General features: G+C 41.8%; 1 protein-coding gene and 1 long non-coding RNA gene across 2 annotated transcripts in view; one reads left to right on the top strand and one right to left on the bottom strand.

Moving 5' to 3' along the window:
* The first annotated feature begins 580 nt into the window (after positions 1-580).
* Positions 581-26,887, top strand: part of LOC120407940 — a 79,802-nt gene continuing 53,495 nt past the window's right edge. Inside the window, exons 1-2 of the long non-coding RNA XR_005600344.1 lie at positions 581-705; positions 9,532-9,631. This is a non-coding gene — a long non-coding RNA (uncharacterized LOC120407940). The remainder of the gene's footprint in view (positions 706-9,531; positions 9,632-26,887) is intronic.
* LURAP1L (leucine rich adaptor protein 1 like) lies at positions 701-26,240 on the bottom strand. The gene is made up of 2 exons (XM_039544323.1): positions 25,306-26,240; positions 701-1,433 (listed from the first exon to the last, which is right to left on the bottom strand). Exons 1-2 carry the CDS (start codon positions 25,543-25,545, stop codon positions 1,056-1,058), a joined length of 618 nt encoding a protein of 205 aa, XP_039400257.1. The 5' UTR covers positions 25,546-26,240; the 3' UTR covers positions 701-1,055.

Here is a 26,887-nt window from a genome sequence, read left to right on the forward strand (position 1 = left end):
GGGAAAGCCCCCAGGTGGGCCTTCTTTATTAGTTTACAGGCTCACAGAAAGTTCTGCAAGGTACAACTTAAAATGATCTCACATGATTTCTTATTGCTGGTTGTTTATATGGACTCTTAAAAGCCTTGTGCCTCTCCTATTCCTTATGCTGAACAACTGGATTCCCACCTCCCCTGGAGTATCCTGGCAAATGAGGAGCTTAAACAGTCCTTCTCATTCCAAAATTCAACTCAGGCCAAACAATTATAACCCACCCCACCTTGGCTTCTATCTTCTCCAGGAGATTCTGGCAACAATTTCCAGCCACCCCTGCCTAAACTTCTACTCCAGGCAGTTCTGCCTCTCAGACCCCAAGGAGAGCCTCCTTTACTCTCCTGAATGCTTCTCCATGCAAAATGCTCTGAGCCATACCCCAGCTGGGACTGATAGCTCCAACAGCTGTACTCAACTAGGCTACACTGGCCCCACTGAGAGGCAGCTACCTTGTTTCAGGGAACTAGTCCCAGTCCTTATCAGAAGGAACATGCACCCTGTGACATAGTGAAATGTGGCTATTCACATGAGTAAAGTTAATTTCTTGCATAGGTGTTAGCAGGATCAAGGCCAAAGACTGGAGAACTAGAAAGTGCAAACTCCTTCAGTTAATCGATGCCTTTTGGAAATCAAGACTATTAGTTACTCAAGAAGATTAACTACAAACTACAGGTATCAGTAGGTGTTTTATTGTCAAACAAATATGAACCAGTACTTTCAATCCCTGATGTCTTGTTTTGAATATAAAAGCTTATTTCCTTCATCTTTTTTAAAGTTGTAAATATGGGATTATAAAACAAAACCCAAAACCACAGCAATAAATTAAGATAAAGAAAAGGAAAAAAAGCAAACAAACCACCCAGAATGAGAAAAGTTAGAAGTAACAGCAAAATTCTAAAGTGGATTCAAAGTAAATTTTCCTTTAAAAAGGGATTTTTTCTTTTTTTGCACACAAAATAAAATAGCAGCAAAGAAGGAAGATAAATACAAGTGCACTCATGTCCCTCTGGAACTTCTTTTTATTAACCAAAACAGTAGTATTCATCAGACTCAATTTTGGGATGCTTGTGCAGGGTCTGTGAGTCCTCTAGAATAGAAGTATCAGTGAACTGTTCCATATCTGAAGGTGTGTGGTGACCTGGGACGTCATCCACCAAAGTGTCCAGGTAACTCCCCACTGATATTCCATCCAGTCCATCACTACAGTCTTGTAAACTGTTATAGCTGCCTTGCAGGGAGGTCTCCTGACTTTCCAGCAAGCTGCAAAGGCTGCCACTCAAACTACTACCTCTGCTGATGATGGCTCCCTTCTCTTCAATCACCCACTTGATTGATTCGATGCTTTCGTTGATGATGAGCAGCTGGCGCATGAGCCTGACATCAGTGGCTCGGAGATTAACCTACACAGTAAAACAACAACAAAAATCAATTTTATTGTATTTTTTAAACAAATTGGTGTGAAATCAATTTAAATAATAGCAGGCTGTGACCAAAAGGAGAGGTAAAAAGTAAATGATAGCAGTTTTCATGCTTGAAATCTGCATTTGATATTTTAAAAAAAGCAGTAGTGAATACTAACTTTTGAGAGATATTATTCCATGTCAATATTCCACTATCACATACTTACAATCAGTACCTTTGCACTTTGTAATTGTACTGGGCTATACCATAATATAGGGCCCAATCCAACTCCAGCTGAAGTCAATGAGATCCTTTCCATTTACTTCAGTGGGAGTTAAGCCCTTATAGACATTTAATAGAAACTAATCTTACTTCATTTTTAAATTATTCCACTACAGGACTCATCAGAATACTGGTGAAATGTTATTGGAAGCACCGCTACCATTTAAAGGAACGGTATTTTTGAGTGTGTCTTCATTTCCTTCAGGTTTCAAAGAAACAGGACATAAATTCAACCTTTTACCTATAAACACACTAAATGTAGGCCACTTATGATATGTACAAAACTTGCATTCTCCTGCACTCCGTTTATCCAGAGCCTTTCTTATTGGTACTGTAACTGAGAGTATTGACTAAGTCCTCAACTGTGCCTAAGTTGTGAGGAAGGCATGCAGTACATTGACACTCAAAGCATATCTGAGTTCAGGTTGCAAGTTTCAATATCAATATTTCAGTTAAAAAACTAGCTTAGCTGGGCTGCGAATCCTAAATTAATTATGTAGTCTCAGTTATTGCCACCAGACATGCACAGAAACACATACATACACCAAGTCATGTTCTGTGACTTACAAGTAGCCAAATGAGTTTTAAATAGAGTTGTAAGTTCTGGAAGCAGGAAGAGAATGGAACTAAACAGCTTTGCCGAGTAAAGCAGGAGAGGGAACAAAAATTGAGCAAAGTTTCCTCAGTCTATGAAACTTATCACCAAAAAAGAGGCAGTATCACTCATTGGATAGGGCACTGCTGGTGGGTCAGGAGTTCAGGTTCTAATTCCTGGCTCTGCCACTGAACTGCTGCGTGACTCTGGAGCCTGAAGTCATTTTTCCTCTTTGTCCTTCAGTTTCCCCTCCCACCTTTTGTCTCTTACTACATGTATGTACAGTGCCTAGCAAAATGGTGCCCCAACCAGGGTTGGGGCCTTTAGGCACTACATAACACACACACACACACACACACAATGCCTAATAATTAACGGAAAGTAAAATAATTAAATTGCTGGCCTTGCAGATTATTTTTAAAATCAGGTCAGGTGACACTTATTTATCCAGCAGCTCACTAGTGATGGATTTAAATAAAATAAATATAAAGCCTGCATGGCATCGTATCTATGCTCTGACAACAATTTACCTGTATTAGTTGGCACAACTATTGAAATGTCCGCGGCTCAAGTACAATGGACTGCTGTAGTGGTACATTTCAGTGGAAATATCAACAGTTAGTTTCTTTGTTTCCTTAAAACCCCATTAAAAGTTACAATTATTGTTTGAATGTGGGAATTTGAGCAATCCAGGGAATTATGATCTAGCACAGGTGTTTGTTGCCTTACCATGGGAGGGGTTGTTAAAAACAAAACTATATTCCTTGCCAGGATTGATCAGAACCAGAATCAGGGTTGCCAAGAACTGCAAGATTCTTCTTCATTTAGAACTAATAAAACCGCAGTTGTCACATGAAACAGATACACTGAATATGAGGGTCAGAGAGGCCAACAAGACTTTAGTCTATTTATCCAGCACCTCTAAATTCACGGGCACCTGACATTATCAGAACTGTCTTTCCTAACGTCCTCTAACTGGTATTTCCCAGATGATAGCATGAAGTTGGCCTATACTGATAAGTAATGATATTCGTGGCAGGTCAGGTGGAGGGGCAACAATACCTGATAGTAACAGTTCCTGGAAATATCAAATATGATAGCAAAGTTTCAGGTTGCACAAGGGTAGGATGGCAATTTCAGGGATGCCTACATGCAAAGCAATCCTCGGGTGGGCCAAATTTTCCAGTGCCTTACACCCTTTGTAGTTATTTACATCTGTACAAAATGAGAGGACAGTGGTTTTAAAATGCTACTGATCACAATCTATATACACCAGTGAGGTGATTCTATGTTTCCCTGAAAATTATGTACTTGGAGTTAGAGCTATCATAGAGACCCTGTCTCCAGCCCAGTATAAGAAAGGTGTCTGGAGGTATAGTTAGGTAAAAATTTCTCTATCCTGATTTTTGGCCTCAGTGTCTGGGTAAGATTGAAATAATTGGTTTGTGCAAAGTACAGAAGTCCTCAGTTTCTCCCAATTCCTGTATTAATGTAATGCAGGGGTGGGGAAAATACAGCCCACGGGCTGCATCTGGTCTGTCAGACATTTTAATCTGGCCCTTGAGCTCCCGCTGGAGAGCAGGGTCTGGGGCTTGCCCTGTTTCGGTGCTCCAGCCAGAGAGCGGGGTCAGGAGCTTGCTCTGAATATGCTGTGGCTCCGCACGGCTCCCAGGAGCAGTGACGTGTCCCCCCTCTGTCTCCTACACGTAGGGGCATCCAGGGGGCCCTACACAAGATACCCATGCCTCAAGCGCCACCCCCAGAGCTCCCATTGGCTGGGAACTGCAGCCAATGGGAGCTGCAGCGGCAGCGCCTGGTGCACAGCTGCCTGGCCAGCGCTGCACCTCCATGTAGGAGCTCGAGGGGGGACATGTTGCTGCTTCCAGGAGGTGTGGGGGCAGCGCCTGTGAACAGGGCAGCGCAAAGAGCTGCCTCAACATGCCATCGTGTAGGAGCTGGAGGAGGAGCTGCTTCTGGGAGCTGCTTGAGGTAAGCACCACCTGGAGCCTGCACCCTTGACCTCCTCCCATGCCCCAACCTCCTACCCCAGACCTGATCCCCCTCCTGCACCCCAAACCTCTCATCCCTAGCCCGCACCTCAACCCCCTGCCCCTGCCCCAGCCCAGAGCCCTCTCCCACAACTTCAACTCCTCATTTCTGGCCCCATCCCAAAGCCTGCATCCCCAGCCAGAGCCCTCACCCGCTCCCACACCCCAACGCCCAATTTCGTGAGCATTCATGGCCTGCCATATAATTTCCATACCCAGATGCCAAAAAGTTCGCCCACCCCTGATGTAATGAATAGTACTTCCCTTGCAAAAAATTAGGTTTTCCCTTGTAAAGAAACATACATTAAGCTATATTTTAAAATACTCTTCATATAATGTAAAAATAGTTTATATATAAAATCACCTCATTTCATGTTATCTGTGAAAGTTTTGTGAGGCTTTGATGGTTCTCAGGATGCCTAGGACTGAGAGTCACCTTGTTACCACCCTCCCTCCAGCGAGAGGGAGCAGTCTCCTAACACTGCCAGCCCTTCCCAGCCACCCAAACTCTCTTCTCTAGGCTATGCCATCTCTTTCTTTGCCTTGCAGGTTAACAGGAGTACCTCAGTGCCCAAGCCTCTTAGTATTCAAGCCCCTGTAGTATTCAGCCCTTTATCCATGAACACTCACAGAATTACCAGGTCAGCTGTCCCCAAAAGGAACAGTGTACACAACAGCATGGATGCTTTAATTTCGGATCAGCTTCTTGTTCAATATTACAGCATTTAAATATGTTTAAAGTTAAAATAGTAAGTTTATTAACAAAGAACAGAGATTCAAAAATTCAAGTGAGTAGGGATAATGGAAGCAGAAGGGTTACATATAAACCAAAATCATAAATTTAATCTCGAGAAAGCGTGTTAAGTTAACAAGCTAATCTTCTGTCTAAAAAAGTTTTATCTGACCCCAAATGTCTTTTGCAGAGTTTCCAACCAAGGCTGATTGGGATCCTGTTTTCATGAATGTAAATGCACCATCCGTTTACTTCTTTGGTGCAGGATAAAGGGGTGTCTTCTTGCCTTCTACTTACATCCCCAAAGTTCATTATCTTTGCACATAGCCAGACTAACCCCTATGGCTTGTTTCCACCCTTCCCCTGCACTCCTTTCCTGTTGACTCCATATGTAAATGGGGTTTCCATTGTGTTGCTTACAATGCTTATCTGTATGGCTGACATAGAGACAGGTGAATGAGCATCCTTTGACCTGAAATCTGTTTGTAAGCTCTGCCTTGGACACAGATTTATTTATGCAACTCCTTAAATATCTTCTGTACATACACCTCACAACAGTTATGGGGATCAATATGATCTAAGATTTTATTCAGAGACCTCACATGACATCGTTTATGGATAAATACCATGGGTGTGGTGTTGTAGGTGTAATGAATTTGCCAGGCTGGTAAGGCTTTGCTGTTACAGAACAGTGAACCCTTTCCTAGCTGGAACCCATGGGCCTTTGTCAGAGGCCTCTTGCGGGTAAAGCACAGATAGACTCTGAGGATCTGGGTTCAGTCCTTGGTTGTGCCACAAACTTCCTTGTGACCTTAGAATTTAGGTAACTTGGCTTTCTGTAAAATGCAGAAAATCGAGAATTTCCTTACATGCTGTGAAGATATATTCCTTAATACCTGGGCAGTGCTCAGATTCTACAGTGAATAGGGCCATATAAGTAAATAGATAAATTAAATTTTATTCCTAGATTCCAAGGCCAGAAGTAACCACTGTGATCATCTAGTCCAACCTCTAGTATAAGTCCTACAGGCCATAGAACTTCGCCAAAATAATTCCCAGAGCATAACTTTTTAGAAAAACATCAAATCTTGATTTAAAATTGCCTGTGGAGAATTCACCACAACTCTTGGTAAATTGTTCAAATATTTAGTTACTCTTACTGTTAAAAATTTGCATCGTTTCCACTCTGAATTTGTCTAGCTTCACTCCTGCCACTGGATCATGTTATACCTTTCACTATTAGACTGAAGTAGCCATTATTAAATATTTGTTCTCCAGGGAAGTACTTGCAGACTATAATCAAGTTACCCCTTAATTTTCTCTTTGTTAAGCTAAATAGACTGAGCTCCTTGAGTCTATGACTCCTGGTTTTCTAAACTTTTCTCATAGCTCTTCTCTGAACCCTCTCCAGCTTATCAACATCCTTCTTAAATTGTGGGCACCAGAGCTGGAGATAGTATTCCAGCAGCAGTTATACCACTGCCAAGAACACAGGTAAAATAACCTGTCTACTCCTACACAAGGCTCCCCTGTTTCTTATGCCTCCAAGGATTGCATTAGCCCTTTTGGCCACAGCATTGCACTAGGAGCTTATGTTCAGCTGATTATCCACCATGATTCCCCAAATCTATTTCAGAGTCACTGTTTCCCAGAATAGAGTCCCACATTGTGTAAGCGTGGCCTACATTCTTTGTTCCCAGATGCCATATTACATTTTGCCATACTAAATTATATATTGTTTGGTACATAAATGTAAAGTGGGGTTTTCAGAAGCACTCAGCATTGGCCTTACTCTGGTCCCATTCAAGCTGGTCGTTCCCATCAGCTTCAGTGGGAGCAGAGTTAAGGTGAGGTGAATGCTTCTGAGAATCCTAACCATTGCATATTGCAGATAGAAGATTTGTATATTTACAGCTATAAAAGTCCTTGATTCTGGAAACATGCATGTGTTTAATATTACACTCGCATGTGAGTAGTCCCACTGATTTCAAGTGAACTATTCATGTGGATTCCAGGGCCATAGTTCATAAAATATAATAGGCATAAGAATCCCATGCAACTGATAAAAATCTACTAAAATCAAATAAAGGAAAATGTATAAAAATATTAGTACATTGATAATATTGTCTCTCTATATAAATTATGTTTGTCACATTGAGTTTAGTATAGTTTACCAAACAGGTCTATATATGTATATATTTAAAATATTAAGAAATATGTTTAGTGAAAATGTACATTTTTTTATACACTGTAAGTGTGTTTCCTCCATATGAGTTAACATGTCAATTATTGTGATGGTTAATTCCAAAATGATATATACTACTGTCTGTAAATGTCCATATTTAAAATAGAGTTTCATTCAACTAAGAAATAAAAAAGAAAATGAATAAAATCTGTCATGCCAGGCAATAGGCATTTTACCTTGTTCTCCAAATTCATAATTTCTGTACAGGAATATCGCATCACAATTGTTAATTCACAACGGCCTGGAAAGGAATCCGTACTCTGAGGAATTGAATGCTTTATCTTATTTTTCCAAGGCTACTTTCTGGACTTGATTTTTCCATATATTTAATTGCAAATCCTTCAAAATATACTAAGTTATATTACCTTGATATACTTGCTCAGAACCCCCCTTTCAATAATTTTTTGTTCTGTTAGTACAACAGACATTTCAAAAGCTTCTCTAGATCTTATATCCCTGAATTTCAGAGCCTCTTATGCACTCCTCCCCACCCTCCCCCATCTTAGAATGACTTTTGAATTATCCCCATGGCAGTATCACAAGCATTATTAAGTTAATGGATCTGGGACTCTGCAAGGCAATATTGCCAATCACAACTTTAATCATATTTTCCACCCATCATTATTTTTATGTGATGTTTTGAAATCAGAGATTCATGATTTCCCAGCCCTCCGGCCTAAGCAGTCTCCTCCGCTCCCACCAATAAATCACTGCAAGACATCTGCCTGGACTACTGGGCTGCTATTGTGACAATAGCAAATCACCCCCCATATATAATGCAAGCTTGTTGAAATGGAGCAAATTTAGGAAACAGGAATTTCCCTGAAGGCTAGTTAAATACAGTGCCAAACAACACAAACATCAATAAAGTTACTGATGTAATAGTTTCTTCTTGATAAATTAGAAGATTTATGTATTTCAAAACTAGTTAACAGGAAGCCCGTTGTTGCCATAATTACATCCACAGCTTCAGCATTTGTGCAGAACAGCCTACTTAGTAGCAATTCTTTGCATTCTTGCTGACTTGCACACTCTCCCTACAAACCACCACTTACTCCCAAGTGGCTCATACCAAGGTTGTACTTTTCCCAAAGCAAGCACAAAAGGTGGCCCACACAATACTTTCTTTCCTCAATGGGGTTTATTTCATCAGATAACAGTGTGCTACCTATGGCATTCTTGCCACTTATATCTACGTTAGTCCAGACAATCACATTAGTTTGTATGCAGTCATGTGGTTTTAGCCAATGTAACTATAGTGGTAAACAAATAAAATGAAAGAAGATTTGATTAATGCGACTAAAGGTAATATAATCTCATCATGTCTGACAGCTCCATTTATTACAACGCTGTAACAGATGCATTTCACAGAGAAACTGAACAGTTTGGATTCATATCTAAAACTACTTTAGAAAAGCTTCTACAGCTGCTCTTACGAGTTAACAGCAGTGCACAGCACGGGCTGGGAAAAATTCGGATGAGTGGGTATCAGTTTTCTGGCAAATAGTTGTTGTCTTGTCCTCCTCTATAGCATGCAACCAGGGCTATAGGCTGGCCCTTATGCCCTGTCACTTAATCTGATGTCATCCCCAGGGAAGGCTCTTCAAATGCTCTCCTAGCTAACGGTAAAAAATCAGCCAACATCAAAACAGATACATGAGTTGGAGGGAGTGACACAAAATTATGAAAACAAAACAAACAGACAAAATCTGGTGACTCCCTTCCATTTTCAGTTTAAGCCACTCACATAGAAGATTGAAGAAAACCTTTCTTTGCAGAACAATGAGAATATATATTTTTAAAGGGTTTATAGAAGAAAACTATTATTTCTGCTGGAAAGTGAGCTACAGTGAGTTAGGGATTGATTCTGATTATATCAGTTTTAAAATCAAGCTCATAATGTCTACAGCTGCTAGAAAAGGCCATTGGCAATCAGTGCTTAGCCTACGATTTTCTGAATACGGCACACTACAAATTCCCTTCTGTACATGGCATTACTAAATCCTTAGAAATATTTTTGACCTTTTTCAATATTCTACCACTCCTTTGTTTTAGTTGATGAAGCGATGTGACCCTCTTTGCCAAGAGCAGAGTTACAGCAGTATTAATGGTAGCTATAACTGTACTTTAATTACAAATAATTTGTTTAACTTTAAATTTCACAACACTTGGCTTTACTGTGTGTGCCCTATAGCGTGGATGGCAAGTATATAAAACAGGAGATGGGCAAGGAAGTGACACCATGCTGCCCTAAAGCCAAATCCTCTGCCCAGAGTGCATCCCAAGTAAATCAGGTGAGTGTTGGGAAACTTTGTGGGGATATAGGGGAAGGAAGGAAACACATCACTGGCCTACAGCTGAATAGTATCTGTCCCTTATAATTTTGGAGAGACATCCCACATTTTGTGGAGATGGGGGGAGGGAAAGATTAGCAAAACATGGTGGCTGGTTAAAAGCAGATCAAAAGGTTGGTGTGAGAGAAGTAGTTCTGGGGAGACGGATCAGTGGGCAGAGGGTAGGTAAACTGGACACAGATGCAATTTTCTTCCATTTTGAGAAATAGTCCCAGTTCCAATGACATTTCCCATTTTATGTACAGAGAATCTCAAACCAGCAGAATCTTTCAAAAATAGAAGCAACATTTTAAATGCAACCACTGTAGTTACCTCAGTTAAAGTATTAGAATTAGTTACGGTAGTTTTCCTTTCATATTTTTTCTTTCGTGGTGGGTGTAAAATACGTGAGTCTCAACTTTCTTACCCTAATTGTTCTAGTTCCTCTGTTATCCATATTGAACAATTTTCTGGCACCATCTATGGATATCTCCCTCTTTATTTTTTCTACTGGGTTAGCCCTGCTTTCCTTGGAATTGATTCTCAATATATTTCAAGCCTTTTAAAAAAATATTTTAACAATAAATCAACATTGAAAAAGTTACCTTACTCTGAGCTTCATGAGTCCTCTCCATCTTCTAGCAAAAACAATTAAGCATACTCTGTTTTTCCTGATATTAATTTTCCCACTACATGGCGGTAGCAATTTAGTGTAGTTTAGTTCATTAATTTGTCCTCTCTTCTGGGTAATGGAAGAAATCATCTACATCTAAGCAATATACGTGGTTTGAAAATATGTGATCTGACCAGCTAAAAGACCAACCACAGACAGCATATCGAACCCACCAACAGCAACACAAGCCAGTCCTTGGCAGACTATGTATATCACAAATTGAACTCTACAGAAATTAATAGACTCAAATTCAGACCCAGTGTATGTGAGTACAATTCTGTTGACGTCACTGGAGTTACATTTGTTTAGAACAAGGATGAATTTAGCCAATAAATCATGAAACCAGCATTCTTCATTTACAAAGTGACAACCACAAGCATGGCACTAAATCCTGTAATTGTAGGTGAATGGACTCTGAGCTATTGTTTAATATTTATACTACAATAGCGTCCAGAGGCACCGGTCAGGAGAGGTCGCCCATTGTGCTAGGTGCTGTACAAACACAACTACTACATCCTGTACAGCTTATAGTGTAGGAGGTCTTACCTACCTTTCACTATTATGATCCAACTGTGATTCTATTACTAATATCTCACTACGTAATATAGTCAGCTGAGTCGCTCCCCTTTCCCCACAGAATGCTGAGTGCTGCTATTAATATTATCCTGCATTTGTATAGTACATTACATCTGAGGATCTGAAACCACTTCACTATCTTTAATTAATTTAGCCTCATAATACTCATGTGAGGTAGAGAAATATTATTATCCCTTTTATTACTTATGAAAAAGGATGTATGGAGATGTTTAAGCATGAAAGTTTGAAAGTTAGTCCCTTAAGTTAGGGTACCAGGTACATGAGCAACCTGATTTTCAGAGGAGCTCCTGGAACTCCAGGCCACTTGAGCACATCAGTAGTCTCATTGACTTTAATGGGACCTTGCTGAATTGAGGTCTTAGTGTTGATTTACGTGCCTAAATTCATACTGATGCACCAAAAGCAGAGGTCTAGATTTTCAGGAGCACAGTTCCTTTTTAAAAATATCAGCCCATTATTTAGGTGCCAATATACAAATGTAGGTGCCTAACCTCTCACCCTTAAGCTTGAAAACGTTCCCCTTTGTCATCTTCCCAAGATCACACAAGAATTCTCTGCCAGAGGTGCAAACAGAATGTTTCCTGGCTCCTCTTCCTGTGAAAACCAGCCTTCCCCACTAAAACTTAAATTGGTGTCATTTAGATAAATTTTGCATTTCTTTCTTCTTGGCTTCTGACCTGATCTGTGTTATGTTGCATGGCTAACAGTATTTATTTCCTTATCACCTTGAGTTTTTTAGATTTACAGTAGATCTTATCTCATTTTTGAGGGCTGTAGTTCATACAAATTACATTTTGGGTGGGCGTTGGAGCTGCTAATCTCTTGGGCATTGTCCATTATCAGCTGTACTTTTAAACAACATTTATAATTACTCATATTTAAAATATTTTGGCAAATCAAAGAAGCACATAATCCTTGCTTTTTTTATTACCTTCTTTTTATGTAGTAAGAATGATCATGGTGAAAAAAATAACAAGAAAATATTGGGAGAAAAAAAGGGAGTTAGCAGCTTCCATTTCTTGCCTTTTAATACCTCTTTTCTTTTGAGCCCCCAAAGTACCCAAAATAATGTTAGTTGATGTTACCCAGCATATATCACAATCAGTTTTAAGTCACAGCTCCTATAAAATGAGCAGTCATTAAAGCTTCACAGTTGCTGTCTGAGCCCTTGACCTTGCTGGTTTAGAGGGAGACCACAGCCTTGTGATGATCTTTCAGTCTGCTGCAGTTCAAGAGAAACTATACATTCAAAGCTCACAACAAATGTTTCTTTAGGACTCTTGTAACATACTGTAGCAACATAATGAAACTTTCCTAAGAGTGGCCTTTAAACAGGAGAGAGAGACAGTAAATGATTTGGCTTCAGTTTATTGAGAGATTTCTTTTTTAAACTGTAAGCAGAAACCCACTTAAAGGCAGAATAAGAAAACAGAGCACTTGAAAATGGCACAGAACCAAGCACCTGTCATTTGTAATGAGGAAGTGTGCATGGCAGGTCAGACTGACAACTTTTACACTAAGCAGGCAAAGCAACTTGCTCAATGAAGTGTTCTTAAGTGCTCAAATCATCCCACAAATGGGTCCCAAAACATTTTTTGTGGGTGTCTGCAAAATAGTTTTAAGCATGAATATTTTATTAGCATAATTACTCCTGGTTTTGGTACAGTAGATGAGACTACTAAAATGATTTATAGTTGTCTTAATATGCTACAGAAACACAAACAAATGTAAAACTTTGTTCACTAAGTGATCCACTTCCGATTCGACAGAAAAGAAACACTCACAGTCAAGTTGTGCTGCCATCATGTTAGTTTCTCGAGGTCTCTTCTCCCTCTTAAATTACACTTTATTTATTTGGGTTATTTCACTACAACAGGGGTCGGCAACCTTTCAGCAGTGGTGTGCTGAGTCTTCATGTATACGCTCTAATTTAAGGCTTCGCGTGCCGGTAATACATTTTAACGTTCTTTAGAAGGTCTCTCTCTAAGTCTGTAATATATAACCAAACTACTGTTATATGTAAAGTAAACAAGGTTTTCAAAATGTTTCAGAAGCTTTATTTAAAATTAAATTAAAATGCAGATCATATTAGTTTAGTGTGACCCTTGCCCTTGCTTTTCCTTGCTGAGTTTTCCAACGTCTGGTGGCACGTATTTGGATACTTTTAAGCTGCACACAGGCTTCGTAGTGATCAGCTGACAACCGGCTGGCAGGAGGTCAGTGGCTGGAACCCCAGATCGGCAGCTGAGGTGAGTGGAGCTGGTGGCTGGTAGGGCTGAGCAGGGCCGGAGGCCTGGACCCTGTCTGGCAGGGGGCCTGCACTGGAACTCCAACCAGAAGCAAGGTGAGTGGGGCTGTGGAGGGGACCCCAGCTGGCAAGGGGCCAGCAGCCAGAACCCCAGAGCGGCAGCGGGCTGAGCGGCTCAGCCCACCCCGCTCTGGGGTTTGGCTGCTGGCCCCTTGCCAGCTGGGGTCTCAGCCCCCTGCCAGCCTGGGGTTCCTTTACCCAAGCCAGCAGCCCGGGTGCTGAGTGGGGCTGCGGCGGGGGGACCCCGGCTGGCAAGGGGCCAGCTGTGGGAACCCCAGAGCGGCGGCGGGCTGAGCGGCTCAGCCCGCCTCGCATGCCATCAAAAAATCGGCTCGCATGCCACTTTTGGCACGCATACCGTAGGTTGCTGACCCCTGTACTACAATCTGCTGTTCTCTTTGCCAATTATTTAGCTATATTTGTGCTACTCACAACATGAACCAGTTGTAGTCCACAGAAAAATAATTCCGTACTATACCTCCTCAAACAGTGTTCTCTCTCTTGAAGTTACAGATGACAACTAAGACACACATGACTCAAAGATTCTAACAATTCTCTATTGTGCGAGAGGAAGAAATAGGAACGGGATAAAACCCTCACTACGTCTATGACAGTTACATCAGACTGGTATATTCATCTTCTGTTCAATAGCCTAACAGTGAGCAATGCAAACCACTAGGAGAGTCAGGCAATCTTAGCTATTTTTTCATGCATTCTACAATAGTGGAAATTAATTCCTCTGTAAAAGGTTGAACACGCATGGAAATTACCATAAACTAAGGGCTAATTCATCACTGCAAGACCCAGAATTAAGCCTGATAAAGACAGATGTCTAGCCTATGGCACCAGAAGGACCACTGCACCTAGAAGAGACTTAAATGTTTCTTTTTTATGTTCTAGGGAAACAATAGTGTATGGAGGTGAGTGGAGTGGAAAGCCTCAGAGCTGTCCTGACTTATGGTAGCCCAGATTTTTCTAAACCCCTTTAAGTATGCAGATGCTGCTGTTTATAAAAACAACTTTTGATGTTACAAATATGTCTCACATCACATGGAGGTGAAACAAAATGTTCAGAAAGTTGATGATGTGAACCCAGATATGTTGGCAGACATGATGATACAAGTGCAAACATTTAGGTCAGCAGCCAGTGGCAAGAAATGGCTGCTGGTGTCAGCAAGTGTTAGAGCAGATGGTACACGATAGAGTTATTATCATATGCTCTGGACATCTGGCTCAGCAGCAACACACAGCTTCACTTCTCCCCCTCCCTCTCCATCAGATGGCATCCTGGCTCAATAACATAAGTAGTTTTCTTTACTGAATTTCAAAAAGAGCACAGTTAAGTCTCTGCGTTATCCATGCCTGTCTTGATTTAATTATGACTCTGAGTAGACAGCATGTACTATAGTGTAGTACTGTGTGCCTGAATGGGAAAACATTTGCTCACTTCTGAGTTTGCTAAGTAAGCGATTATTCCTGTTCTGCTGATCCCTCTTAATCTAATGGGTTTAGATCCAAACACTGTGCACAGTCAAAAACTTAAGAATGCAAAAGAAAAACAATTGAAAGATCATCTTTAGTGTGCAGTATGATTTTATTCAAATCTGAAGCTGTTGCTTGGATGTCACCATGAAAGACCGTAGTGTTCCATTTGGCCAAAATTTTTAAAAATATATATATTAAAGAGTATAATATCCATTTCAGAGTCCAAAAGTTAGGATCTGGAATTGGATCCATATCTCAACTTTCTTGAAGTACTAGTCCATTCATATTTGATTTCACAGTACAACTAATTAAAAAGATGCATGTGAGATGCAAAATTCAAATCAGGGTCTGACGTTCCAAAAAGTTCCTATTGGGTGTTTGGCATCCATTTTAAATATAATAATTATATTGCATTAGACTGTGCTAGTTTTTGATTAAGGTATTTGTGTTTCATAAAGAGAGGGAATCAGGCAACTTTTCAAATTCAAAGTTATTGTTTTTTTAAGAAACCACAAACTTTTCAGTTTAAAGCCAAAAAATTTTTAGCAGAAACATTTTTTTTTCATTTTTGTTTATATTTTTCCATGGGACAAAATTTCCCCAACCCAGTGCTACTCATCACTCTACCAACTTATTGTCCATGTCACCTGTGTTTCATGGGCTTTGCTCCATGCCATGAGTATTATTAAACTTTGGCTCTTCCAGACAGCAAGGGGAAATGAATTTCCTGATCTGAAGGCATTTCTAAAGCACCTTAGTTGATCTCAGCTGATGTGGTTGAGCACAGATCACCTCTTTCCCTCTCAACCAGCCAGCAGCCAAAGGACATATGGGTCCTTTGGTCAGTGTCTACACTTTTAATTGCACCCAGAATCAAGTGGAAAGCTAGTTTAGTTTTGACAGGCTGATGCAAAACGCTGCCTTAGACCAACACCACAAACCAAGAGAGCTGCTGAATTCTGCACTAGCTGTAGCTTTTGAGTGGTCTTCACAGGTATCCCAGAGCTCATTCAAGTAATCCATTCTGGAGGACACAGAAGCATGACTTTCTAGACAAACTCTGCATCAGTGAAACACTGTCACAATCATTGTGTCAAGCACACATTAAAAACAAAAAAAACCCAAACACACACACACTACTGGCCAATGACCTCTCCTGGGAGACTAGCATCAGCCAAAGATCCTGACTAATTAGTTTGCTAACTTTTAGGGCACAAGATGAGCACACAGGATAAAGAGATCAACCTTTCTATATTCTCTGGTTGGTTCTGCTAACCCACCAGCTTGCCCTGACTATGCCCCTATCTTAGCAAATGTCACAAGGTGTACTGTCCCTTTATTGACAATCTTACCCCCAAGCAGTAGCCTTTTATAAAACAGGGTACAAGGAAAGCATGGCCTGGTCCTGCTTCAGCATGGAACATCAACATAAGTGGAGATCTAGTGCTGTGAAGGATGTCTGGAAATCACAGGCTAGGCCAGGGGTCGACAACCTTTCAGAAGTGCTGTGCCGAGTCTTCATTTATTCACTCTGATTTAAGGTTTCACGTGGCGGGAATACATTTTAATGTTTTTAGATGGTCTTTTTCTCTAAGTCTATAATATATAACTAAACTATTGCTGTATGTAAAGTAAATAAGGTTTTTAAAATGTTTAAGAAACTTCATTTAAAATTAAATTAAAATGCAGATCTCCCCGGACCGGTGGCCAGGACCCGGGCAGTGTGAGTGCCACTGAAAATCAGCTCGCGTGCCGCCTTTGGCACATGTGCCATAGGTTGCCTACCCCTGGGCTAGGCTAAAAAGGGTAGGGGAAAGGGCTGACTTCTGTTTGGATGTTTTGTTTTCCTCTAAAGACTCTTGTTGCATTCAGCTGTAGGGCTGAATCCCAAAACACTGTACCAGTCAGGGAAGACCATTGTTAACTCAGGGGGAGGGAGGGAGCAGGAGGGATACTGAGGCAGCAGCCGTGTCTCCATTCCAGGGACCAGTGAACTGCTTTTATAGCTAAACACTAAGGCTGTGTCTACACTGCCAACTGAACAACAAAACTTGTCGTTCACAGGTGCTTAAAGAACCCCCCCCCCCCCCCCGCCCAGGACAAAAGTTAGTGGCAGTGTAAATGGCTCGTTGTAAGCAGGAGTGCTCTCCTGTCTACAACATGAACCCCGCTCGTAGGGGGTGGAAGTATTTTGTCGGCAAAAGTGTTGAAAAACTGTGTTTATACTGCCTGGCTTTTAGCGACACGGCCGTGTCGACGTGGCCATGTCACTAAAAGCTGTGTAGTGTAGACAAAGCCTATGAAAGCACAGACAACACCTTCGAGATTTGACGGAAAACGGGGTGTGAAGTTGTGCATGATTTACATGCACTGATTCTACTCTTCTCTTGCCAGTACACAAGAAAGGCTTCCCTTTTCACTCCTGCATTCCTTACAATTTCTCTTTTACCTGAAATATTTACTATGCACATAGTACCAATTCCAGGGACCCACGCCAAATAGTCTGTTGTGTATTAAATATTTCCACTGGAAGCTGGAATTCTCCCCACTGGGCCAAGGAGCAAGCTACATAGTCACCGCAGGGAGGCTGCTTCACTCTGGTGGCTGAAGTAGCCTTCTGCATGTGCAATGCACCCCCTGCCATCAATCAGGAGAACTGAAGGATTCTTACAGCAGTTCTTCTGGTCTCACTCTACCCCAATTCCACCTGCCCATTTTGTGGGGCTATCCAAGGAGACCCTGTGGGCTGGGCACCCTCTTCCTGTGTAGCTGAACCACACAGATCCAGTTATTAGGAAGACCGCTTTGACCATGGAGGGAGTTGCTGGATTTGCTCCTTCCATAATCCCAAACTATAAAAAAAAGCACACACCATCATTCTGTCATCACCCACACCTTGCTCTCAGCACACACATCAGTTGGCTTCATCTTATGGAGATGGTGGAACAGAGAAATAATCACACTCGATACAGAAAGTCAGATGGGGGAGGAGAGGAAGGTTGTGAATAGGCCTCCGCCAGGCTATCTTCCAAATATATTTGTTAGTCTGCACTATTCTCTTCCCAGAGTGTACTTTAATTACCCACTTTTTGTTTGTTTTCTGAGTAGTTAGCAAACTGACGCAGCTCCTAATGCTGTTTACATAAAAATGCTTGATTCTCCCCCCCCCCCTTATATTACTGGTTTTTCTAGTCACTTCACACTATTGATGCAGTCTCTGTCCAGGAATCAAAATGCAGGAATGCTTTTTTCATACAACTGTGTTTAAAACAAACAAAAAACCCACAAAAACTTTTTAGCAAGCTACTGCCAATAAAAAAATTGTTTCTGTGCTTGCGTACCTTAAAAATGTATATGTAATACAATAATGACAGATAATTCTTTTGCCCGTATTCAGGCAAAATACTTCCTTATGACAACAGGAGTTTTGCTGGAGTAAGGACTGAGTAAAGACTTTGAGATTTGGCCCACTGATAACAGTAATTAGATTTAGTTGAAAAGTGTTCATAATTTCTCTTTCCATTTGTGATTCCCTCTCCCTGTCTTTGGGGTCAAAATTTAATACTTTTTGAAAATTTCTGGCCAGTTCTAATAATAAAGAAGACTCTAGAGCCTAGACCCTTCATTATGTATTCATTATTTTGAATATATATATATATACACATACACACACACACACACAGATGTAGATTGGTACTAGTAACTATGCAGGATGAAGTTAAAAATGACACACCCTCAGGACTCAATTTAGTCATGAACTCAGTCAGAGAAGGTGGTGAGGTACACCTCCTAAAACTCAAAAATAGCTCAGTTTTTTAAATTTCATTCAAGACTTAAACATTAAACAAACAACAAAACTAATGCTTATAAACTCTGCTGGACAGAGAGCTGCTGGGCTGCAGTGTCTTTCGTACACTTACGCTGTAGTAACCAAATAGCTTTGGAGGTCTTAATTAAAACGCCTGGGAAACTAAATATAAAACTAGTATTAATCCAAACTGAGGCATGATTCACAGCATGATTCACATGTTTAAGTCCACAGGTATGTGGGGAGTTGGTGAAGGATAGGTGGAGTTTTGGCTCCACCCAACAATATGCAGCTGAGTTTGCATGGAGCTGGAAATTAGGTACCTTCCTTACTCTTGCAGTACCACATTCCTTCTTCTATTACCCCACTTGCCATAGAACAGATGAAGATTCCCCTCTCTCTCTCCTTTAGTTGGTAGGGAGCTACTTATGTGACTAATGAGCACTCCCATGATGATTAAGAATGTGCATGATTGTTACCTGGAAACCAGCTAAAAGCTGAAGAGTCCAGGACCTAAAACTCATTTTGTGAGGGTTAGAAGACGACTTCCTCATTTCCTATCCATCTGAGTTACTATATTTAAAAATAAATTAGTGACATCTCACGCCTTCAACTCATCACATTTATTATATATTTTGAGTTTCAGGATAGTTGCAATGGGTTCTTTTTAGCCCAACTGTGTCAGTCATATCCATCCTGACCAAATTCTGCATCTATGCTGTAGGCAAATTTCCTCAATAAATTGAAAGTCTATTTATTTTGTGACCTCATCTGGGATTTGATAAAAGCCTTTAGGATTCATGCACAAGCTTTAGCGATCGGAGGATAATACATTTTGTGCACAGTACAACATTCCTTTGAATAACCATAGGACAGATAGCAATGAGGGATTAAAACAGCTCTGATGCCAAAATACTTCCTCCACACAGTCAGACAATAATTATCATGGAAGAAAGTCACATGTCTTGATCTATGTAAATTGTTTGAAACATTAAACGCTGTGGGAACCTCCAGTCCAGTTCAAAGCTACTTTCTTTGGGAGTACAACCAGAATTCAAAGCATGGTGAAGTGCTTGATGTACTCATTTCAATATCAGTATCTAGAAGCATTTCTACCTCAGTTTTTTCATAGTGATGCTATTGGCTAAGGCAGTGGTTCTGAGAACAGCTGGTTTAAGGGCTGGAAGCAGGCTGACAGGTTTGGGTATGCAAGTGCATTTCAGGAATGCTTGTTCATATTGTTCTTTAATAGAGTTTTGGCGGCAGCAGTAGTCTTATAAGTGGTAGGGGTGAGGAACTTGACTATGTGATACAACAAATAGGGTATGTATATATATGAAATAATGTTTTCTCTGTGGTGTATTCTGTGTATTCTTGTCAGATGTGAGGCTCTCTATACCTGTTCCCCAAACCTACATACTTTCCACCTCAAGACTACAAACTCCTCATCACAGCTACATTCCTGCTGGCAAAGAAGACCCAGACACAATGGAGACAGTATAGGCTAGCAGATAAGGTGTTGGTCTGGGAATCAAGAGGCCTATGATTCCATTCCTGCCTCTGTCAGTGACCTACTGTGTGATCTTGGGCAAGTTACTTCACCTCTGTTCCATCTCCCTGTAATACAAATAATTACTAAGACAAGGTGAGCGAGGTAGTATTTTTTTTTATTGGATCGACTTCTGTTGGTGAGAGAAAAGCTTTTGAGCTTACATAGAGCTATTCTTCAGAACCAGAAGCTTGTCTTTCTCACCTACAGAAGTTGGTCTAATAAAAGATATTGCCTCACTCCCCCTTGTCTCAAGACTAATATTCTCTGACCAGCACAGCTACAACACTGCAGACCTGAAGAAAAGTTCTGTGTAAGCTCAAAAGCTTCTCTCTCTCAGCAACAAAAGTTGGTCCAATAAAAAAACATATTACCTCACCTTGTCTCTCTAATATCCTGGGACCAAAATGGCTACAACAACACTGCATACAAATAATTAACAACTCCTCCTTGAAGTTGCTTGACCCAGACCTGAGACTGCCTCAGTTGGCTATTTTACCTACAGTCAAATTTTACCCAAAAAATTCTAATAACCAATTTAATAGAAAATCAGCTCTTAACTTTGTGATGCTGTGTACACATGCTGGGCCATATCTCCACTGAAGACAATGAAAATTCTTATTAGCAAACACCATTGTAAAGGGGCTAGACTGTGTTTATAATGAGGTGATCAGGGATGTTTCAACTCATGTTAGCTCAATTTTAAAAAGCATCACTTTTTTTTACTCGTTAGACCAACCCTAACTTTGTCCCACTTAGTATGACAATAAAGGACACTAAAGTTGATGCAATTAATATACTAGATGGGAAAAGTTAAGCAACTAATACAAAGGTGTAACAGGAAAGTTAAAGAAGGTTGGGGGCAGGGCTGCTTTATCTTAGCTTCTGAACCTGAGAGAAAACAGGAGAAGGAAAGGAGATGGAACTCCAGGAGCAGGAAGGGCTAGGTTATGAAAATGAATATATTCACCTACTGAATTCCAACAGGTGGCAAGACTAATAGCTCTGCTTCATTTTGACTTTGAAACTTTATGTAGGTCTTTCATCATTGCAATTAACCTCATAATTTAAAAAAGAATAAACTAGAAGAGAGAATCTCAAACTGTGGTCTGTATACACTACCAGTGGTCTGCAACCCACTTAGTAACTGGGCATGCGTGTACATAGGTTATGCATCTAACGCCTGTAAGGTCTTACACACCACTTCTGAATGTGCCTCCCTCCCCCTGTCTGTACTGTGTACAACTCAAATAGTTTATTGGGCAACTACAACATTCTCTCCATTTCTTTACCCCTTCCTTTCAAAAAGCACTGCATCTTGGGCATCCAGGGTTGGCTGGGGTAAGGTTATAAATGTCATTCTTAAATAAGACAAAAGAGACCACCGGTAAGTGAAATATATACTCCCAACACTACTAGCCTGCCTTGTCTTCTCCAAAAAAGGCTGGGCCTACTTCCTCTGTAGTGTTCCCTTGAAAAATAAAAAAGGATGCCATGCTTTTACTGATAAATACTGCAGACACAGACAAGATAAAATACTCCTCATTTTGTCTGGTCAATTTTTTTTTCTGTTTTGCTTCTAAAATACAAGAAAGTTGATTCTTGCAGGCTTCCACTAAGAATCTCTTTGCTTATTTTTACTCCTCTCACATGTTTTAAGATAATGTTTTCCCTGGTTAATTAGGTGTGATTACTGTGAGAAGAGAAACAAGGCTTTTGAGGATAACAATATTTTATAATTGTTTACAATAGCAGTTAGGGCCTGGGAATGAATCCAGGCTATGATTTACTGCAGTATACTGCTATTGAGGCTATATTTGCAGGGAAAGAAGGCTGAATAATCAAGAGTTAAAAGGTGCCAAGTTAGTATTTAGTGCCTGGCTCTGCCCTTCATTTTGATCTCCTGAACACAGATCCTTTCATTTACCCCCTAGATCATTTGTGTATATATAGAGTACGTGGATTACTACTGTGGGGATGGATGTTCCCTAAACAATATTTTCTTTTAGTGAATGATGTAGAGGGAAAAGTCTTCACCGTCCTGGAGATCAAAGCCCTCCAATTAACAGAGCAGGTGACTCATGGACATCAGTAATGCAAGCTTCCTCACACTCTCACCAATGTGCCTCATCTCAGCACAGGCTACTACTAGTGTGTGTGAGAAAACAACTCTTTGCCCATAGCCTTAACCAACCCTTGGCCACTTTTCACAGAGTGTCAACAACAGTCAATTTGCAAAGATTACACTGGTTCACTAAGAAGGGGACTGAGGTCACCAGAAGCCACTGATCAGCTATTGTAATAACTTTGTTTAGTACTGACTTGGGATGGATTTGAACCAGCAATGTAACAAAGAAAGTTCTCTTTTTATGTTACCTTATAAGAATAATCGTAGTGTTCAATATGCTTTATATAAAAGTACAGAGAGCCTCCAAGGAGGCATTATACAGGGAAGTAAATGGGAGAGAACATGCCAGTATGCCACAACACTGAAGGAACGATTAGAGAGGTTAGAGGAGAACAAAGAGAGGACTGTCATGGAAGGCAAGGGAGGCCAAAATTTCAAGAAGAGGAGCATGGTCAATTGTGTCAAAGGCAACTGACATGTCAAGGAGGATGAGGATGGTATACTGGTTCGGACTTTGGCCAGGAAACAATCATAACTGACTTTGGTGAGAGTGGTTTCAGTGGATGCCAAGGCCCTGGATTGGAGAGAGTCCAGGATGGAACTGGAGGAGACGAACTCCAGACAATGATTGTCGACAGCATGTTAAATGAATGTAGAGATGAAGGGGTGAAGGGTTTTTGTTTGTTTGTTTGTTTTGTTTTTAAAGGGAGAGATTAAAGCATGTTTGTATTGTGAGGAGGAAAAGTCAGGAGAGTGAGAGGTGAAGCAGAAGAATTAGAGGGAATGAGAGCAGGCACAAGAAAAAGAGCAGGGGAGGGGATTGGATATATGGGGGTCAGGGGACAAGCAGAGGGGTTAGAGAAGGAGAACCCTGTGTGTGTTTGTGACAGAATAGATGCTGGAACAAGGGATTCCTGCTGCACCCCCTGGCTTGAAGCGGTTTCCATTATATACAGGATTTACAGTTTGGTTCAATGGCTCTCAGCACCCCCACTATACAAACTGTTCCAGCATCCCTGTATGACAGGGCAGAAGGGGAAGGGGATGGTCACATTGTATCTCACCCCACTATCTGGTCCTATTCATGCTACTAGGCAGGAGTATTTTCATAGCCATGCACCAGCACTCACTAATGCCAAATTAGTTTCCTCTGTTCTCTGTAACCTACTCATCACTTTATCTTGCTCTAACACAGCACACGCATCACTCCATAACTGTGCTGTGCTAGACTGAAACTTTGGTTTGCATCTTTAAGTGCCACATAACAAACTTAATGAACAGCTAAAGCAACTCCTACCTCCATGCTGTGATCACAATTGCATAATGGCACCAAAGTGGCAGTGAGCAGGTTGCTCACCTGCTAAAGAGGCTTTCCAACTGCATGACTTTCAGGATATATGTACCTCATACTGTTAGCTGGCAGAATGAAGAAAACTGACAGCCATGGTATTGAGGTAGATTTACTCCTCTGAGTGATAACTTCTGATGTCTAGGATATGATAGCATATTGTTAAACATTTAAGATAATGCCCTGGATTCTATTTATTGTAAATCTACACAAATTTTAATATGACATACTTTTCTAAAAGGATATGAAGTCTTTAATCCTAAAAATTGTCCTGCCATCAATCATTCACCTTATAAAACTAAACTTCCGAGATCTGTTTAGTTCTAAATTGAGTGTACTGGAATCTCTGTATGCCATTTATAAACACCATTTATAATTTGGCAGAGTGGCTGTTTGTCTATGGTCTGCCATTGGACCATGCAATATTCATATTTTAACTCACCATTTTTTCAAATGGTTCAGCTATATTATGCTAGGTGTTGTGTACTGGGTTAAGTCTGTTTTTCATTAGAAGACCAACTCTGTTAAGTGACTGATCTTTTTTTTTTTAAGTAAAAATGCAGGTTTCACTTAAAATAGGCTGTCCCACCATGAATTTTTGTTTACTGCCCATGACCTGTCCATGACTTTTACTAAAAATATGCATGACTGAAACGTAAGTAGCAGAGCCCCAAGTTATTTATGCAGCTCATCCCAAATGAGAGCCCACAAAGCCTTCATATCACACCACACTATTGGCTACTACAGAGTTTACATTAAAACTGTATGAGAAGTGCTATAGAGAGTTACTACAAAATGTATTGGTACTATTTTCATATGCCTGTAAAGCCAGGTTCCCTTAATACCGGCTATCTACACACTTCTGAGTTACTCTGCGCTTACATTGATGTAACAGAGATCAGCATCTGGCTACTAGTGGTAATGTATGTTGCTCACTAAGTGCTCACTGAGCACCTTGAGTCTATCACTATGGTTCGGTAAGGGGCCATATTAACATGGGATTAGGAAACCAGCAATGAAGTGTGTAAAGGGAGTGGCTAGACCTTGCTAAAGATTCCAGTTGAAAGATATTAGTGGCTCCCTTTCTAGAAAGGAAGCCGGGAATGTATTTAGTGCTCTCCTTTGGCCTAGCCAGATCAGGGTTGTTTCCAGAATTGGTTTTGTGTGGGTGGGCAGTGATGGAAATTAATTGCACAGGGGCCTAGAGATCAGCAGCACTTCTCCCTACCAGGAAATACTGTTGGGGGGGAAGGGGGAAGTGTTCAGCAAAGTATGTGGAGTAGATCATACCGGATTGTATTTGTTTACCAGAACTGAAGGGGCGACAGGGCAGGGATATGAGTTGTCAATCAGTTAAGTCTTAACTGTAAAGTATGCAAGGGCCACCAAGGGCACACGCATTATATAGCGCCGTGCATAATCCACGCCAAACGCCACCCACCCGTGTGCAATCGCTGTATTGCCCCCCCCGGGATCTCTCTCCCCGCTTGTCTCACAGCGGAGGTGAGGAAGGGGACAGTCAGTGCCCCCCTCTCACACTGCGCACTCTCCCCGGCACTGGCAGCGGGCCGCCGCAAAGGGGACGGTGGCCGAGCAAAGTCCAGGGTGGGCAGCGCGGGTTAGCCAGCCTGCCGGCCGCTCGCACGGGGGGACGCGGAGCCCTGAGCAGAGGGCTCCAGCCGCCCGCTCCCCCACCCGCTGCGTGCAGCGCGCACCCCCGGGCGCGGTGCCAGACTCACCATCTCCTGCTTGAGGAGGTGAAGTTTGGTCTCCAGTCTGGCCAGGGCACTGGCGCTGCTGCTGCTGCTGAGCCGGGAACCCCCAGGGGCTGAAGCAGGGCAGAAGCCGCTGCCCCCTCCGCCGCTCCGGTCCCGGGCAGCGGGCTCCTCCCCGCGCAGGGAGCGCGCCAGGCTCTCGGGCACTTTGCGCCCCAGCTTCAGCTCGATGTCTCGCAGGTCCGGCAGGGGCCCCTCGTCCATGGCTGGTGCGCAGCGAGGCTTTCCGGGCCGAGGCGCAGCGGGCGAGCCAGCACTAGCCGCAGTGGCCCGGGCTCACCAAGCTCTCCATGTCAGCCGCGTCTCTGTGCTCCACCGCTGCAGCGCCGAGAGGGGCGGACAAGCCAGACAGGTGACCCGCCGCAGGGGACATGAGGAGTAGCTGGTGGCCAGCAGCATTGTTTGATTTGCAAAGCGCTCCTGTCTCTCTCCCTCCCTCCCCTTTTCCCCGGACGCGCCCGCTGGCACCAGCCGCAAAGCCAGAAATTGTTTCGGAAGCAAAAAAACGATTTGCCCAGCAGAGAGGCTGCCCCCCTTCCTCCCTTCGCTCGCTGCTTTTGTTGCGTTAGCTGGTGAATTGCGCCGGGCTGTTCATTGCATAGGATCGGTCCTTCTGGAAGGAGTCAAGACCAGATGCAGCAGACTCCTAGGCTGGCTGTTTTTTCTCCCCCCATGTAGTCATGTGTCTGCTTCTCCCTTAGTGTCCTGGGCTTCTAGGAGACACGCTGAGCAGCTTACAGCCTGTCATGTGCGGACCTACGGAGAGGTCTCTCCGTGTTCTCCCAATATAGCTACTGTTTATCCACTTCCCGGATAGAATCAGGCTTTCCCTCCAGGCAGTTTGATCCAAGTCATTGTATTTCCCGATGGGCTGAAACTTTAAACCCCAGTGGCAGGTGGACCAGATGAGGGCCAACCCTTGTACCGTAATGCACAGAGAAGAGACTCACTCTGATTGCCCAGCCCAGTCACTTAATGATGCATGCATGCTGTCGCTTTTAGACTAAAGGAGGGAGGGGGGCACACACTAGATTTTTGTGCATTCATTTCATGTCTCCGCTGTTGAAATACTTACCATATATTATATTCAGAGGACAAAGTCCTTAAGGTTCTGACAGGAGCTAATGAAAGCAAGGAAGTTCAAAGTAAAGGGACATTAAAGAACTCTCCATTGTTCATAAAAATTCAATAAGCAGATTTCAGTTTCCAGTGATGTGTGCAGGTGTATGTGTATATAAACGTGATATATAGTTATACGTTTTTATATACACTAGGATTTTTTAAAATCATACAACTGCTCATATGTGCAGGATTGCAGGTGCTGAATTGCTTTTAAAGAAGAAAAAATGGAAGCATTCAAAAGTTGACAGTCACATGAACTTTGAACAAAAGAAAAAGGTCAGTCAAATTTGGGGCCCAGCAAGAGTGGCAATGCCACTTTGCTCTTTGCTGCTAGGTATAGCAGCACACATGTACCTTGATTTAGAAAGGCTTTTCGACACAGATCCACCACACTAACAAACAAGCTAGGGAAATGCAATCTAGA

Source organism: Mauremys reevesii, linkage group 6, assembly GCF_016161935.1.
Source record: "Mauremys reevesii isolate NIE-2019 linkage group 6, ASM1616193v1, whole genome shotgun sequence".
Classification (NCBI taxonomy): Eukaryota; Metazoa; Chordata; order Testudines; family Geoemydidae; genus Mauremys; species Mauremys reevesii.

Coding starts and splice junctions, on each gene's coding strand:
- LURAP1L (XM_039544323.1), bottom strand. CDS start 25,545: ATGGACGAGGGGCCCCTGCCGGACCTGCGAGACATCGAGCTGAAGCTG. Junction 1,434..25,305: donor ACCTCCTCAAGCAGGAGATG/GTGAGTCTGGCA, acceptor TTTACTGTGTAG/GTTAATCTCCGAGCCACTGA.